Raw genomic sequence first — 17,895 nt, 5'->3', positions numbered from 1 at the left:
TGGTGGGGGAAAGGGAGAGAGGCAAACCATGAGAGACTCTTGAATGCTGACAAAAACTGAGGACTGATGGATGTGGGGGGGGGGGGGGATGGGCATGGAGGAGGGCACTTTGGGGATGAGCACTGAGTGTTATGTAGAAACTAATTTGACAATAAACTATTTGTAAAAAAAAAAAAAAAAAAAAAAAGAAATAAACTTAGCCAAAGTCGTGAAAGACTTTACTTTGAAAACTATAAAACATTGTTGAAAGAAATTCAAGATGATGCAAAGAAATGGAAAGACTTTCCATGCTCATGGGTACGAAGAACAAATATTGTTAAAATGTCTATACTATCCAAAGCAATCTACAGATTTAACGCAATCTCTATTAAATTTTTTCCACAGAACTAGAACAAACAATCCTAAAGTTTGTATGGAACTACAAAACAAAACTGGAGGTATCACAATTCCAGATTTCAAGTTATATTACAAAACAATAGTAATTAAAATAGTATGATACTGGTATGAAACTAGACACATAGATAAATGCAATAGAACAGAAAATCCAGAAAAAAATTCACAATTATATGGTCAATTAATCTTCAACAAAGGAGGAGTGAATATACAATGGAAACAAGATAATCTCTTCAACAAGTGATGTTGGGAAAATTGGACAGCCACAGGCTACACCAAATAAATGCAGTGCATTAAAGACACAAATGTGAGACCTGAAGCCATACAAATCTTTGAAGACAGCACAAGCAGTAATTTCTCTGACCTTGGCCATAGCAACATTTTTCTAGATACATCTCCTAAGGCAAGGGAAATAAAAGCAAAGATAAACTATTGGGGTTACATAAAAACGTAGCAAAGGAAACAACAAAACTAAAAGGCAACCTACTGAATTGGGGAAGATTTTTGCAAATGACATATCCAATAAAGGGTTAATGCCCAAAGTATATAAAGAACTGATATAACTCAACACCCAAAGAACAAATAATCTAATAGAAAAATGGGCATGAACAGATATTTCTCCAAAGAAGACATCCAGATGGTCACAGACACATGAAAAGATGCTCAGCATCATTCACCATCAGGAAATGCAAACCAAAACTACAATTAGATAAAACCTCATACCTGTCAGACTGGCTAAAATCAACAACACAAGAAACAACAGGTATTGTTGAGGATGTGGAGAAAAAGGAATCCTCTTGCACTGTTGGTGGGAATGTAAACTTGTGCAGCTGGTGTGGAAAACAGTATGAAAGTTCCTCAAAAAATAACAAATAGAATGACCCTTTGATTCAGTAATTGCACTGGGTATTTACCCCCAAAATACAAAAACACTAATTCAAAGGGGGATACATGCACCCAGATGTTTATAGCAGCATTATTTACAATAGCTAAACTATGGAAGCAGCCCAAGTGGCCATTGATAGATGAATGGTAAAAAAGATATGGTATGTAACTATACAAAGGAATATTATTGAATCACAAAATATAGTGGAATCTTACCATTTGCCACAGCATTGATGGAGCTAGAGAGTATAATGCTAAATGAAATAAGTCAGCCCGAGAAAGAGAAATACCATACGATCTATCTCATATATAGACTTTAAGAAACAAAACAAATGAGCAAAGGAAAAAAAGAGAGAGAGAAAACCAAGAAACAGACTGTTAACTATGGAAACAAACTGATGGTTACCAGAAGGGAGGTGAGTTGGGGGATGGCTGAAATAGGTAATGGAGATTAAAAAGTAAAAAACAAAACCAAACCAAAAACTCTTAGGAGAACAACTTTCCTAAACCAATTGGAAACCCACATCAGAAAAGAAAGAATTGACTAAAATACAGAAGAAACAGTAGGATACTTATCGATAGAGGAGCAGGCTTGTCACTGGTTATTATTATCCCATCTCATGCCCTTTAGCATATTGCTGCTTAAAACATAAACCATGATAAAAATCTTACAGTTGTGGTTATGCATGAGTGAGCTTTGTGGGCCTTTGTTATATTGACTGGATTAAGTTAAACAGGATCAAACAGTTCTTTGGACTGAGAATTTCTACATTCATTTACTACATTGTGCTTTTAGTAAATCTCATGACCTAAACCCGTATTCCATTTTTCCATTCTCTTTATCTGTAATATCTTTTATTGAGAATAAGGAAAATAATGTTATTTCTATTATGAACAGTATAAACTACTGGATCTGTGGGGTTAAATTTGGTCATTGTTGACAGTCAAAACTTTTTCTTTAAAGCAGCATTGTAATGTGTATTATGTGGCTCAAGCAAATCGCTTGTAAAATAGATACCTTCTTTTTGTTTTTTCTATTAAATGTTAAATTACAAATGAACAATTGTACTTCCAAGTCAATTAGACTTAAAAAAAACTTTTTCACTTCAAAATAGCTTAGAAAATTTTATTCTATATGTTTTTATTTTTAGCAGTACTTTTTTTCATGATAATATATGAAAATTTTTAAAACTAATTTGTATTCCACATATAGAATTTTTAAGTGTCATAAAATAACATTAACTTGAGTTTTTATTGTCTCTGTAGCCTATGATGTTAATTTTTTGTTACATTAATTATTAATGATTTTGCCAAAATACTTATAAATGTTATATAAATATAATTTATGATTCAAATAGATTATATTATTATGGATTAGTACTATATGGTGGATTATTCTAAGGGTAATTAGCATGTATTTGAAATTCAGATTTATAAATCTATTATGGAAGGTTTTAGACATTTATAAAACTAGAGAGATTAGTATAATGAACTCCCATGTACCCATCATCCAGCTTCAACAACTGCCAACATGAAGCAGTCTTGTTTTATCTAGGTCACCTCCCATTTTCTCCCTAGGCCTCAGTATAGTTTAAATTGTTATGTCATTTCATCTGTAAATACTTTAGTGTGCATTTCTGAGAGACAAACACTCTTTTAAAAATGTATATAATCGCTGGACACCTGAGTAGCTTAGTTGGTTACATATCTGACGCTTGATCTCAGCTCAGGTTGTGGTCTCAGGGTTGAAAGTTTAAGCCTCGTGTTGGGCTTCACTCTGTGTGTGAAGCCTACTTGATAAAAAAAAATAAAAGAGTGGAAAATAAGACTAAGAAATATTGAAATCTAGATATAATCATTAATAAAAATATATATAATCACAATACCATTATCATTGCTATGAAAATAAATAATTCATCAATATCACCTAATACCCAATCTGTGTTCAGATTTACTTGATTGCTCTATAAAGGTCTTTTTTTTTTTTTTTAATTTTTTTAATGTTTTTTATTTATTTCTAGGAGAGAGAGAGAGAGAGACAACGTGAGCAGGGGAGGGTCAGAGAGAGAGGGAGTCACAGACTGAAACAGGCTCCAGGCTCTGAGCTGGCAGTCAGCACAGAGCCCGACACGGGGCTCGAACCCACAAACCGCGAGATCATGACCGAAGCGAAAGTCGGACGCTTAACTGACTAAGCCACCCAGGCGCCCCTATAAAGGTCTTTTTATAGACAGTTTGTTTAAATCAGGATCCAAACAAGATCCATACATTATATTTGAACACTTTTTGTCAAGTGTCTATCTCTCATTTTGTAAGTAAACATTAGATTGAAGAATATCATATTACACTAATCAGAAGTGTACAGCTTGATGAATTTTCACATACTGATCACTTCTGTGTAATAGCACTGGGATTAGAAATAGAACATCACTAATTCCCCAGAAGTTCCCTTCATGCTTTCTTCTAGTCACGTCCCCCTACCCTGAGAATAACTGCTATGTTGACTTCTACTTATTATTTTAAATGTGCACTTATTTATTTTGAGAGAGAGAGGGAGGGGGAGAGAGAATCCCAAGCATGCTCTGTGATGTCAGTGCAGAGCCAGACATGGGACTTGATCTCACAAACCAAGATCATGACCTGACCTGAAATCAAGAGTGGACCCCCAACTGACTGAGCCACACAGACGCCCCTGTCTTGACTTTTAATACCATGAATTAGTTTTGTTTTTATAGGAATGGAATCCTATGGTATATACTCTTATGTCTAGCTTAGTTTGCTTAATATGTTTTAAAGATACCCCCATGATGTTGCATGGTTCAGTCATTTGTTCTTTTTTATTGCTGTGTAGTATTTTGTGAATATGTACAATTTATCCAGTGTACTTTTGATAGATATTTTGATTGTTTGCAGTTTTTTAGTCATATATTGTGCTGCTGTGGACTTTCTTCTGCTTATCTTAGTAAATGGAGAGTCTTGTTTTTTTTTTTCCTCAAGAGTCTTAAAATCTATAACAATTCTCCTTTCCTCTCTGTTGTCTTGCCACTTGTTGAAGAAATAGAATTATTTTTCATATAGAAAAATTCTGGGGGCGCCTGGGTGGCTTAGTCAGTTAAGCGTCTGACTTTCGCTTAGGTCATGATCCCAAGGTTTGTGGGTTCGAGCCCCGCGTCGGGCTCTGTGCTGACTGCCAGCTCAGAGCCTGGAGCCTATTTCAGAGTCTGTATCTCTCTCTCTCTCTGACCCTCCCCTGCTCACGCTGTCTCTCTCTCTCTCTCTCTCTTCCCTAGAAATAAATAAAAATATATAAAAAAAAAAAGAAAAGAAAAATTCTGGAGTTTTTAACAACATTGTTGTAACAGTGGCTGTTCTGTTAATGTTCAACCTAGTGTTGAAATTGTTCTGTCACCTCAAAAACTTAAGTGACTCAAATAATTTTGTGATTTTTCCCTTTTAAAAATCTTCCAATAGTATCTGACTTTTTAATTGTTACTTTTATAATAACAAATAATCAACATTTTAGAAACATTCCTTTTATATTAATAATGTGTGAGTATATTAATAATGTGTGAGTAGTATATTAGTACTTTTGATTGCTTTTTATTTTATAACTGTATTGTGTTTTAAGTGAAAGAAAATAGTAATGATCTCCTTTGTATATTTCCTTTCATAGGTTTGATATTAATGTGCTATCAAAATTTTCCCTTTGCCTAGCAAATCAACATTTATATTTCAGTCCATTAATGGGAAAAATAGCTGATATTGTACATAGGAAATTGGAAACCACAGAGGACTTAAGGTAAATTTATTTAAGGTTCTGGGCTTTGGATGCATGCACACTTAGATTGCCACTTCTTACCTATGTGACTTTAATCTCTTAAAACTTTAGTATCCTTATTTATACAATAGTACTACTGGGGCGCCTGGGTGGCTCAGTCAGTTAAGTGCCTGACTTTGGCTCAGGTCATGATCTCGTGGTGTGTGAGTTCGAACCCTGCGTTAAGTTCTGTGCTGACAGCTTGGAGCCTGGAGCCTGCTTCAGCTTGCCTCGCGCCCCCCGCCCCCCTGCCACCCATCTCTCTCTCTCTCAAAAATAAATAAATATTTAAAAAATTTAAAATAGTACTACTTTGGACCTACTTTGCAATGTTGTTGTGGGAAATAGAGATGAAGTGTGTAAAGTGTAACATATTTACAAGTGTATTGTTGAGATCTGTGAAAGATTTGAGATTTCACTTTACTTGCAAGCTAACAAGGTTGCCTGCCCCCAATGACCTCATTCAGCCTTAATTATCTTCCCAAAGACCCTGTCTCCAAATATAGTCACATTGGAGGTAAGACTTTAATATATGGGGGGAGGAGGACACAGTTCAGTCTATTGCATATATCAGTGTTCATAGCATTAGTTTGAATAGTCAAAATGTAGAAATAATCTAAATGTCTATTAATTGATGAATAGACAATCAAAATGTAGTATATACCTACAATGGGATATTATTTAGCCTTAAAAAGGAAGGAAATTCTGACACATGCTACAACATGGATGACATTATACTGAGTGGAATAAGCCAGACACAAAAGGACAAATATTATGATTCCACTTATATGAACTCCTAATATAGTCAAATTCATAAAAAAGAAAGTAGGATGGTTATTGCTAAGGGCTGGCAGGAGTGAAGAATTAAGAGTTCCTGTTTAAATGGCTAAGGAGTTTTAGTCTGAGAAGATGAAAAAGTTCTACAGGTGGGTAGAAGTTGCACAGGTGGTAATAGTTGCACAACAATGTGAATATATTTATTACCACTGAACAGTATGCTTAAAAATGTTTCAAATGGTAGTGGCACTTGGGTGGTTCAGTTGGTTAAGTGTCCGAGGTCGGCTCAGCTCATGATCTCACCATTTGTGGGTTTGAGCCCCACGTTGGGCTCTGTGCTGATAGCTTGGAGCCTGGAGCCTGCTTTGGATTCTGTGTCTCCTTCTCTCTGTCCCTCTCCTGCTTGTGCTTTGTCTCTCTGTCTCTGTCTTTCTCTCTCAAAAATAAACATTAAAATAAAGTGTTTACAATGGTATATTTTATGCTGTCTCTATTTTCACGCCCATACACCAAAGTAACTTGTAAAAGCAGAGACAATAAAAATCAGTGTAGATTTTTTTTAAGTTTAAAAAAATCCCTATAGACTCCTTTGAGAATCTAATGAAATCTTTGAATATTTCCCTACTGCAAACTGCAATTACAAATAAATATACAATTTAAAAAAATCATTTCAGAGGGTTTTATGGTTAAGCGAAATAGCAATGATAGGTTACTAATGTTAGCATTAAACATTTGAGTAGGTAAGCCAAAGATTGTACAACTGGGTTTTTAAATTTAATTTAAAGTTTTAAATTTTAGTTTATTTATATTTAAGAGAGAGAGAGAGAGTAAATTGGGGAGTAGCAGAGAGAGAGGGAGAGAGAGAATCCCAAGCAGGCTCCACACTGTCAGCAAATAGCCCAATGTGGGGCAAGAGTTGGATGCTTGAGCCACCCAGGCACCTCACAACTGGGTTTTTAAGATATATTTGTTTTATTGAAAATGTTGAAGAAATTTGGAAACAAAAATAAATGTAGACAATCCTCCTATCCTAATGGTTGAGATAGTTTTATATTCACATTTTAATCTTTTCTGCTGATGTTTTCTAATTATCATCCCCAAACGTTTGTTACAGGTCTTTTCTATTTTACATTCCTTATTCATTATGGGTGCATTATGATGATTTACATTTGTAGTTTTCTGATTTTTTTTTATTTTTTAAAGAAGGTCCCACACCCAGCATAGAGCCCAAGGCTGGGCTTGAACTCATGACCCTGAGATGTAGCCCCCAGCTGAGATCAAGAGTTTGACACTTAACTGATTGAGCCACCCAGGCTCAGTTTTTGTATTGTGTAAAACCTCCGTTTTGAAAGCAAACTTCACCTTTGTAATTTTGATGTCTTCCTCAGTGACTGGAAGAGTTGCTTATGTTCCTTAAAAGTATTTTTTGGTGAAGAAATAGTAAATGCTGCCTGAAGTTCAATACTTATTGTGATATATTACTGTCTACATAGCATGAGATATTAAAAAATAGGAAATAATTTATTAGTAAGAAATATTTTGCCAAGTGTTTTTTAGTAAGTTACAGATATACAGAGAAAGGAGCGACAAAGTGAAGTCTACTCTCAAAAATATAAAATGAGACTTTTAATGGTGCATTCATGGACAGTTGGTCCAAAGTTATTTCTGAGTGAATTTCCCTAAAATACTTTACTTCAAGGCAGTTATTATAGGATGAAATATTATACACACTCAACAAAAAAATATTATTTCAATGTTTTTTTTTTTTTTAAATCTAAAGGCATTTAATTACTAGGAGACCTGTGTTCAAATCCCATAAGTAAAGGAAAAATTTTGTGGTATAAAACCTGTAATATTTTAACTAGTTCTTTTCCATATTTTATCATTTAGTCTTAGAATTATTTTTTATTCTTAATTAATGTAAATCTTTGCATTTGTTTCCTTTTTAGGTCCTTGTCTATACTGATGGTCAACATATCTTCTTTAATATCACAACGTTTTCAAGACCAATTAGTGAAGAAAACAGAACATCTTTTTGATGCCATAGATTCTTCCCAGGTCAACGTTGCAAGAAGAATAGTACAATTTCTTCGAAATATTAAATATAGTTATTACCCACTATTAGAAAGGTGTAATACGGTGTTTTTAAGCAATATGAATGACCTTGATTTGGATTCCATCAGTAAAATACTTAGTCTATACTACTCTCTACAGTTTCATAGTTTTGAATTTATCAAAATGGCTAAAAAGAGGCTAACTGAAATGATTCCTCTGTCCGATCACCCTGATAGCTTTGTAAAACTGTTTGTAGCATTGGGACCCATGGCAGGACCTGAAGAAAAGAAACAGTAAGTTCAGCTAAAAATGCTTTATTTTTCTTGTTGAGACCCTATGAGATCTTGCAAGCTTAGACCTCCTTGCAGTCTGGAAGGCACAGGTGTCATCCCATACAGTCCTGGAATGGAGATATCTCTTATATCTGCTCCTTGATTCTTTCTCTTGTTATTGTAATTTACATCTCTAATTCTTAGTCTTACTGCCACATTCTGAGAAAGGACCAATAACTTCCTGGTGGTGGCCAACACAAAGGATGAGGGCAATGGATATTCTCTGTGGAGAATACCATTTAAGTGCTTTTATTCTCCCTTCCTGGGCCATATGATAGGCTTTACACACAGGTATAAGACTCTCCCACCCCGGGTGTGGAATATTCAGAATTATATTAGTGCTAACAGCGGACCATTCTCTGGTTTGTGGTCCTCATATTTGTTATCAAAGGCATTTTTTAAGCACCTTGGTAAATGTTCCCTTGTCAGGTTGGAATGAATTTTATCTGTCTCCTATCTTTTAAGAATTTCCAGTTTTGCCTGATGCTGATGTAGGTAGGACTATTTGGAATATAAAGATGAGCAAACAGTAAGTTAATGCATGATTACTAGGTATGAGCAAAGAGATAAGTATGATTAGTAGGTTCAGTTAAGCAGGGGTTCTAGGAGTTGCATAATAGAGGTATCTACATCATTACTCTGTTAGCAAAGGATACAGGGAGAGTTTTAATTTTAAGAGTCCTTTGAGTTATATGAAAACATTTAAGGATACATTTTAAGAGACTGTATGAAGATGGGAACAAGGTGATTACTTAAATAGCTTTTATTGGAATTTTATTATTTATTTATTTAATTTTTGGTCACTAAGTACTATTGGAATCTCATATTCTAAAGCAGTACAGAAGTTGAATTTAACTGAGTCTCTGCCTTCAAGGAGTTTATATTCCAATTGGGAGGCTAGAAATGTGTATACAATTTAATTGCATAAATACCATGACAGCGCAATATAGTTATGAATAAGTACTCAAATTAGTGATAAAGATAGTAGACAGGAAAATGAGAGAAAAATGTGGACATAAATGGCTGGGAAAAGCTTTGAGGGGAAGTTGGGTTTGAAAATGTTTGAAACGGTTGATGAAAAGGATGGCGTAGAGCTATCCAATATGAATAATTCTAAATTATTCTAAAAGATACAGTTATAAATAGGTAGTTGTATTAGTGCACAATTTTGGATGGTTTCAAAATGGATCATCTTTGTAAATTTTCAGTTTATAATGTCACAGTAAGTATTTGGTGGGTAAGATTTCTGTTAATATGCAGGTATAGTGACTTCCTGCTCAAATCTTACTCAATTAATGGCGATATTGTTAAAATGTCAGTTTTTAGTTCTTTAGCTCTGTAGTCCTGAATAATTTCACTGATTTGTTATGTTTTATAATGATTGTAACTTTATCTTATTTGAAAATCAATTTAAAAACCTTTGTCTGTTTTTTAAGAGACAGTTTAAGATTAGATTGAACTGAAGCCTTAATTCCTTTGATGAAAACAATGTATTTTTCTTTATTCAATAATATTTATGTTATCCCCCATTATGTGGGGAGAAAATTGGAATTATGTATAGAATTCAGTTTTTGTTTCTATTTCTTTCTATTCATTACCTAAGAACTGTTATTAAAAAAAAAAACAGTAAGTTCATAGGGTAATCATCAGTTATTCAACATAAATATATTTCTCTTTGCTTCTAGACTTAAATCAACTATATTATTGATGTCAGAGGAGCTAACCAGTCAGCAAGCCTTGGCAGTGGTGGGAACAATGGAAGAGATGGCAAGCAGAAATTCACATCTGAATAAAAAGTAGTCTTTCCTGAAATTCATGGCATTATGTCTAGTTGTCATTCATAAGTAACTTTTATTTTAAGGATGCCTTATATTTCTTTCTATAATTAAGCTGTTGGTTTTGAAGAAATAAGGATTTAACACGTAAGACATTGTTAAACAGCTTGTTTTTTTTTTTTTAAATAGCTTGTTTTTTAAAGTAGATATTTTTAAATTGTCTATAGTATTTTTCATTTCATCTGCTACTATTGTTATTCTCAAGCCAGACCATTATAGTCTAGGAAAGTGGAGGGCATCTGTGTGAACTTGAATTGTTTCACACCACAGTTGTTACCTTGAAATCATATCTCCATATATTGTCTTTTTTTTACTTGAAAAGTAAGAAGAAAAAAAACCACATAGTTCAGACTGTATATACTTAATGTTTTATTATCAATTATATGTTCCTTTAAAAATATTTTTATTTATTTTTGAGAGAGACAGTGAGAGATAGAGAGAGAGAGAGAGTGACAGAGCATGAGTGAAGAAGGGGCAGAGAGAGAGAGGGAGACACAGAATCTGAAGCAGGCTCCAGGCTCCGAGCTGTTAGCCCAGAGCCTGATGCAGGGCTTGAACTAACAAGCTGTGAGATCATGACCTAAGCCAAAGTCAGACGTTTAACTGACTGAGTCACCCAAGCACCCCTGTATGTTCCTTTTTAAAGTATTTCTTCTGCCCCATTTCTTGGGGCATTTCTCATTGCTTTTAATCAGTTCCATTAGAGGACCAGTGGATTTAAGGTAGAAAATTAAATCAGTTTTGCTAATTGTTAGTAAATATTGGTAAAGATTTCTTTGTGGGATAGATGTGGAATTTGATGGCTGTTTTGTGTTTTTTTATTTAGAAAGTGAAACTTTATGCTTTTCCCTCCATTATTTGTAAAATGTTTATTTATTTAATTTTAGAGGAGAGAGAGAGAGAGAGAGAGAGAATATTCCCACACAAGTGGGGAAAAGGCAGAGAGAGAGGGAGAGAATCCCAAGCAGACTGCCCTGTCTGTCAGTGTAGAGCCTGACATGGGGCTCAAACTTACAAACCATAAGATCATGACTAGAGCCAAAATTAAGAGTTGAACACTTAACTGATTAAGCCACCGAGGTGCCCCCCTCCTCTTAATATTAATAATTAAATATTATTTTATTCACACTTCATTGATAGCTCTTATATCATTCTATTTTATTGTTTACATTTCTTTTTTTTTTGAAATATTTTATTTATTTTTGAGAGAGAAATGGAGACAGCAGGGGAGGGTCAGAGAGAGAGGGAGACACAAAATCCAAAGACAGGCTCGAGGCTCGGAGCTAGCTTTAGCACAAGGCCCAATGGGGGGCTCGAACACATGAACCATGAGATCGTGACCTGAGCTGAAGTCAGACACTTAACCGACTGAGCCACCCAGGTGCCCCTATTGTTTACATTTCTATCACCTTGAGACAGCTGTGCAAGAATAGAAAACCTTATTTCACTCATTGCTCTCTTTAGCACAGTGTGTGCCTGGTATGAAAGAGCTTCTCAGTAAATGTTTAATAAATAAATGAATGAATTGATTATACATTTTATCATTCATTTTAGGATTGCTTCAATTCTGCATAAACATTTGGATAACTATAAACCAGTAGAGTTATTGAAGATAACTCGAGCACTGGTTTTTCTCCATTTTCAAAGTAAAGAGCTGTTTGTGAAACTCAGAGAATTACTGCGTAGGTAAGGTTAAAATCAAAGTGTTTATTTATTTTACAATCTAGACTCAACATTTGTTTTGCTTGATTATGTAGAGAATTGTTGGAACTTTTGGAGGCAGAATAAAGTGGCTTATTATTTAAAACATTAACACACTTGTTTCCTCCAATGCCCATTTTGCAAATGCTCATGCTTGGTATATTTTGAATGGAAGCCAGTAGGATGAGGGTTTCCCTTGGGCATGAATAACAGCAAAAGCTGAGGCGTTTTCCTTTTATGCAGGAGTGGAATAACTAGGAAAAATTGGAGTTGCCCATCAAGGCAAAACTTTATATTTAGGGGCCTTCAGTCTACTTACTTGCCTATTTTACTGCATGTTAGATTTTTTTTTTTGTAATGTTTTATTTATTTTTGAGAGAGAGAGACAACGTGAGCAGGGGAGGGTCAGAGAGAGAGAGGGAGACACAGAATCTGAAGCAGTCTCCAGGCTCTGAGCTAGCTGTCAGCACAGAGCCTGACACGGGGCTCGAACCCACAAACCATGAGATCATGGCCTGAGCCGAAGTCGGACGCTTAACTGACTGAGCTACCCAGGCGCCCCGCATGTTAGATTGTTTTAAGGCATATTAAATGTTTTAATTTCTAATTTTTAAAATAAGATATTAAGAGTAATGTTACCTAAGAAAGCATTTTTGTATTGCACTTTAACACTTTCTGCTTTTCTATGGATATCACATTAATATTTCAAGTAGGAAGTTAATCAGTTTTCCATTGATGTTTATGGAAATGGACTCAAAATGGAATTTTCCATTAAAATTTTTTTTTATTTTACCATTCAGAATAATGTCTTGAGTGAAACTAAAACTAGATTAATCTTTTCTGTACTATTTGATTTAGTTTGGGATTCCTGGAAGACCAGACATGGGATTCTATGCCATAATCAAAATTTTATTATAATAAAGGGATATGCCATTAAGGTTAAGAAGGATTTAAACTGAAGAATAGAAGGTGGCACTTTATCAGGTGAAAATTTAGCTTATTAGGTATGTTAGTAGAAAGTTCAGTCTTCTCTTGAAGAAATAACTTCCTTCTTATCAAGGTATTTATATGCAGGATTATTGTTTCCTCACCCTTTTGATATTTAGCATGGACTTTTATATAACCTCTGAATGAAGAATTTTATGTTCTAAATTATCATAAACTGGCCCAGGGACATGATTTGGTCTGCACAGTGTTTTTTAAACAGTTAAATTACACAATAGTGTTTGCCTATAGGTATGTTAACAGAAAAATAAGAGCGTAAGTGGGAACGTACAAGGGAATTCTACTTTACCTGTGATGTTTTATTTCCTTTATTGAATGACTTAAAGCAGATATGACAGTGTTAAAATTTAGTAATTCTGAGTAGGGATGGCTCTGTGTTTAAAATTTTATCAAAAACTTAATAGGGGGATGTTGTATGGAAATCACAGGTGCTCACTTTCCCCTATTTCAGTGCAAGCAATGTCAAGTAGCTATTAGAAGGAACACAATTTAATTAAACTGTTCACATAAATGTTTATATAAATAGCTCCTGAAACCATTCAGGGAACACAGGGAATTCATATACTAAAATAATATGGGTTTTTGGTGGTTTTTTTAAAACTATATTGAAATGTAATATACATTCCTCCTCATTACTCTGCTTCCCCTGTTCCCCAAGTTAATTACTACACTTAGTTGTAACTGCATGGATTAGTTTTGCCTATTTTGTGTCTGGCTTCTTTTAGCTCAGTATTCTGTTTATGAGATTTACCTATGCTTTTGTTGTATGGTATTCTCTTTGTAAGAATATAACCATATATATATATATATTTAATTTATAACCATATATATAAATATATATATATTTAATTTATTTCTGAGAGAGAGAGAGAGACCGCGTGAGAAGGGGAGGGTCAGAGAGAGAGGGAGACACAGAATCTGAAACAGGCTCCAGGCTCCGAGCTAGCCATAGCAGAGCCCGATGCAGGGCTTGAACCCACTAACTGTGAGATCATGACCTGAGCCGAAGTTGGCTGCCTAACCGACAGAGCCACCCAGGCGCCCCAAAAATATTTTTATTCATTCTGCATGTGATGGATGTTTTGTTTCCAGTTTGGGGCTGTTATGAATAGTGCTGTTATGGGGTGCCTAGGTGGCTCAGTTGGTTAAGCGGTTAGGCGTCCGACTTCGGCTCAGGTCATGATCTCATGGTTTGTGGGTTCGAGCCCCATGTTGGGTTCTGTACTGACAGCTAGCTCAGAGCCTGGAGACTGCTTCTGATTCTGTGTTTCCCTCTCTCTCTGACCCTCCCCTGCTCATGCTGTCTGTCTCTCTCTCGAAGAAATAAATTTAAAAAAAATATATAAAAAAAGAGTAGTACTGTTATGAATATCCTCATACATATCTTTTAGTAGACATATATATGCACTTCTGTAGATATTTACCAAGGAGTATAATTGTTGGTTCATAGATTAAATATATTTTCATCCTCAGTAGATCCTGTAAACGGTTTTCTAGAGTGGCTGTACCAGTTTATATTCCCACCAGCAGAATATGAGCATTCCTATTCCAGGTCCTGCCAACCCTTGTATATTTTTATTTTCTAATTTCAACCATACTGGTGGGTATGTGGTGGTATTGTAAGTGAACATGCATGCGCATGTAAGTTTTAGAATTTGAGGTAATCTTTCCAGGAAAAATGTCAAGTGGAGGTTGAAGAGATTGTATCTGTTGGGAGTTTACTTTTAGTCAAGTATCACAAGATTGGAAAATATTGAGAGTTATCTCCCAGGTCAGTTCTGCCAACAGATACAGCTTTGGGGGCTTTCTTTCTTTACATAAAAGGGTGTATTTATTTTTCATGGTTATAAGAATAAAATATTCATTTAGTACTAATTAAATACCTACTTTGTGTCAGGAACTGGGCCAAACATTATCTAACAATTATTTTGGAAATTTTGGAAAATAGAAAAAAGTATAAAGAAGAAAATAAAAATCATTCCTAAACTCATTCAGCCACTGACAACAGTTTTGTTTATTATTTGTGATATATACTTATGTGTGTGTGTATAAAAGTTTTTTTCCCTCTTAGTTGAGAATGCAGTTTTGTACTTTTTCCCCCACTTAGCCTTACCCACTTAGCATTTTCTCACATCATTTAGAACTAGTCATAAATCTTTTTTATGACTGGAGATTATATGATTGCACCATAATTCACTTAAGTGTTCTCTCATTGAATATTTAGTTTTCAAAATTTAGGCGTGTAAAAATATAATGAATTAATGTAACACAAATCTTTGCTAGCATCTTGTTTATTTTTCTTTCATAATCCTATATATTTAAAAAATTTTTTAAATGTAATGTTTATTTATTGAGACAGAGACAGAGACAGAGATAGAGAATGAGTGGGCGAGGGGCAGAAAGAGAGGGAGACACAGAATCCAAAGCAGGCTCCAGGCTCTGAGCTGTCAGCACAGAGCTCTAACACAGCACAGGGCTCTAACCCATGAACTGTGAGATCATGACCTGAGCTGAAATGACTGAACCACTCAGGCACTCCTACAAAAAATTTTTTTTAAATTGAAGTATAGTTGACATTGCCCACATTTTAGATTATTTTTTTAGTCTAGTTTCCTAGACTATCATTGACCATGTCAAACGATATAATTGCTTTTTAGGTTTAAAATGCTTGTGTCGATGCACCCTTGCTAGCATTGACTATTATGATTATTTTAATATGCTAATTTAATACTATAAAAAGTAGCTCAACAACTTTAATTCAGATTAGATTTTTCCTTCTAGTATGTCTAAGCCAAAAGATTCTTTATAGCTCTCAGTTTTTTATTTGCAACTTAACAACTGCTGTCCTGGTGGCAGGAATCTTACTTTGGGGGAGTAAGACTATTACCATGGGAATTTGGAGAAAAAGGAATAGAAAATGGGGTCACTTGTATGTTCTGTGTTTTCTGTGTTTTTAAGGTTGGACTTCCTACATAGCAGAAGTGGAAAGGGAACTAGTGTTACTAAGTGATCACAGTATGGCAGGGCCTGTACTAGGTCACACCGGCTCCTGACAGGTCAGGTCAAACACTGAGCCCAAATCTGTTTCAAGCAACAGCAGTGGAAACATTGTTCTGACACTGAACTTTGGTTTGCTAGGAACTATGGTCTCATTTTTGCGTAAAATATTTAGGATGTGCCTTAGAAAAATCTTAAGACTTCTCTTAGTAAACTTTTGTGGACCTGTCATCTTTGAATGTATCTTAAACTAACTTGTATTTTAAGCCTGCAAACCTGATAATTATAATAATGATTATATATTCAAACTTTAAATATACTTCATTTTTGTTGCTGATTTATTGATTTTGTTCATTTCATTTTATCCCCCTTCCTTTATAGGCATTTGGAAATGAGTGTTACTGCTAGTGAGATTTCTGTCCTGGTCTCTGCCCTTTCTCTTCTTCCATCTCCTCACCTAGATGAGGTGGGAATATCTCGAATTGAAGCAGTTTTACCACAGTGTGACCTAACTGACCTGAATGGTTTCGCCACATCTGTTCTAAGATGGATTCATTATGATCGCACATATCTGGAGAATACTACTGGGAAACAGCTGAAACTACTTCAAAAACTAGATCACTATGGACTTCAGAGACTACAAAAATGCACCAATTTGAATCTGTTATGGAAAGAACTTAAATCTTTAAAAGGAGACTGGTTTGCTGAGTCACTTCTTGAAGAAGCAGTTGCTGCTTTACATCGTTTGATGGATGAAATTAATTACAAAAATGTTGCTGAGATTGCATCTTTTATATCGAAAACTAACTACCTCAGTACTTTGCTACTTGATAGGATTGCTTCAGTGGTCCGTCAGCAGATTGAAAAGGTGAAATTGAGTTTTATATAGTTGTCCATTTCTAAAAACATAAATGTTTATCATAAGTATTTTGAGAACTTAATTGGAATTTGAAGATTAAAAATCAAATTCTAGTGTCTGGTTCTGCAATTTGTTCCTCCTCTAAAGTTTCTTCCTCCAACAGTGTAGATTTGAGGAGGTTAGCAGTTATCTTTTGGTTCACTACAATATTTTCAGGGTCTGTAGTCAAGTTTCATTGTATAGAAGGAAATACTTAATAGTAATTGTATTAGGAAAGTGGAGTATGAATGATTTTTGTTTTCTTTTTTCTCTAATCCTGTGATATTACTTTTACTAAGAATGACTCCATTCAAAAGCATAAGTGTGAAAAATGAGAAAAATATAAGGTGTACATTGATTTGTGTATTTTTAAATTGTCAGTGTGTTTTCTTAAAAATTTATTTCTGGAACTTGTAAAATGTTGCTTTTTGGATTATGTGAGAAGAAACTCGCTTATTAAAATCTTGCTTATATCTAATAAGGCTTTTACTTATGAGATAATATTTCTCTCAAATTAAAATAAAAATCTATTGTACCTGGCAGTCATTAAGTTTTGGATGAATGAATTAATAATGAAATTAAAAAATTAATCAATGAGGGGCGCCTGGGTGGCTCAGTTGGTTAAGCATCCGACTTCAGCTCAGGTCATGATCTCACAGTTTGTGGGTTCGAGCCCTACATCGGGCTCTGTGCTGATGGCTCAGAGCCTGTTTCAGATTCCGTGTCTCCCTCTCCTTCTGCCCCTTCCCCACTCATTCTCTGTCTCTCAAAACTGAATAAGTGCTAAAAAGAATTAAAAAATAAAAATTTAAAAGAATTAATCGATGAAAGAGAAATAAACTCTAATGATTATAATATAATTAATTTCCTTAATTATATTATGAGTCTATGTAATGTCCTGATATGATGGAAATTAGTGATACTGTTTCCTATTCATTTTAATGACTAATGAATCCTGGAACAGGATTTTATACCTAAGAAAATTAATTTGCAGATTATCTGATTAATTTTTTTCTGCATTGAATCTTAGAGTTACTAGAAACCAGTGGTAGGATTAATAATTAATAAGCAGTGCTGCATTTATCATTTTAGTGTAGGCATGTTCATTTAACTATGGGCATGTTAGAAAAAGATGTCTACCCAAAAATGATAATTAGGTTAAAATTTCATTTTGTTTTACTGAAGTTTAAACTATAACAT

General features: G+C 34.5%; 1 protein-coding gene across 1 annotated transcript in view; it reads left to right on the top strand.

Annotated features, from left to right (window-relative positions):
* FASTKD1 (FAST kinase domains 1) overlaps positions 1-17,895 on the top strand; it is a 44,519-nt gene that overhangs the window by 15,484 nt on the left and 11,140 nt on the right. Inside the window, exons 4-8 of the mRNA XM_039248832.1 lie at positions 4,952-5,077; positions 7,822-8,220; positions 9,945-10,055; positions 11,649-11,780; positions 16,179-16,665. Of these exons, the coding sequence (XP_039104763.1) occupies positions 4,952-5,077; positions 7,822-8,220; positions 9,945-10,055; positions 11,649-11,780; positions 16,179-16,665 (1,255 nt within the window). The remainder of the gene's footprint in view (positions 1-4,951; positions 5,078-7,821; positions 8,221-9,944; positions 10,056-11,648; positions 11,781-16,178; positions 16,666-17,895) is intronic.

Source organism: Hyaena hyaena, unplaced genomic scaffold (assembly GCF_003009895.1).
Source record: "Hyaena hyaena isolate Hyena2069 unplaced genomic scaffold, ASM300989v1 scaffold_317, whole genome shotgun sequence".
Classification (NCBI taxonomy): Eukaryota; Metazoa; Chordata; class Mammalia; order Carnivora; family Hyaenidae; genus Hyaena; species Hyaena hyaena.
The sequence above is the reverse complement of the archived record's forward strand: the minus strand, read 5'-3'. Positions and strand labels throughout refer to the sequence as shown.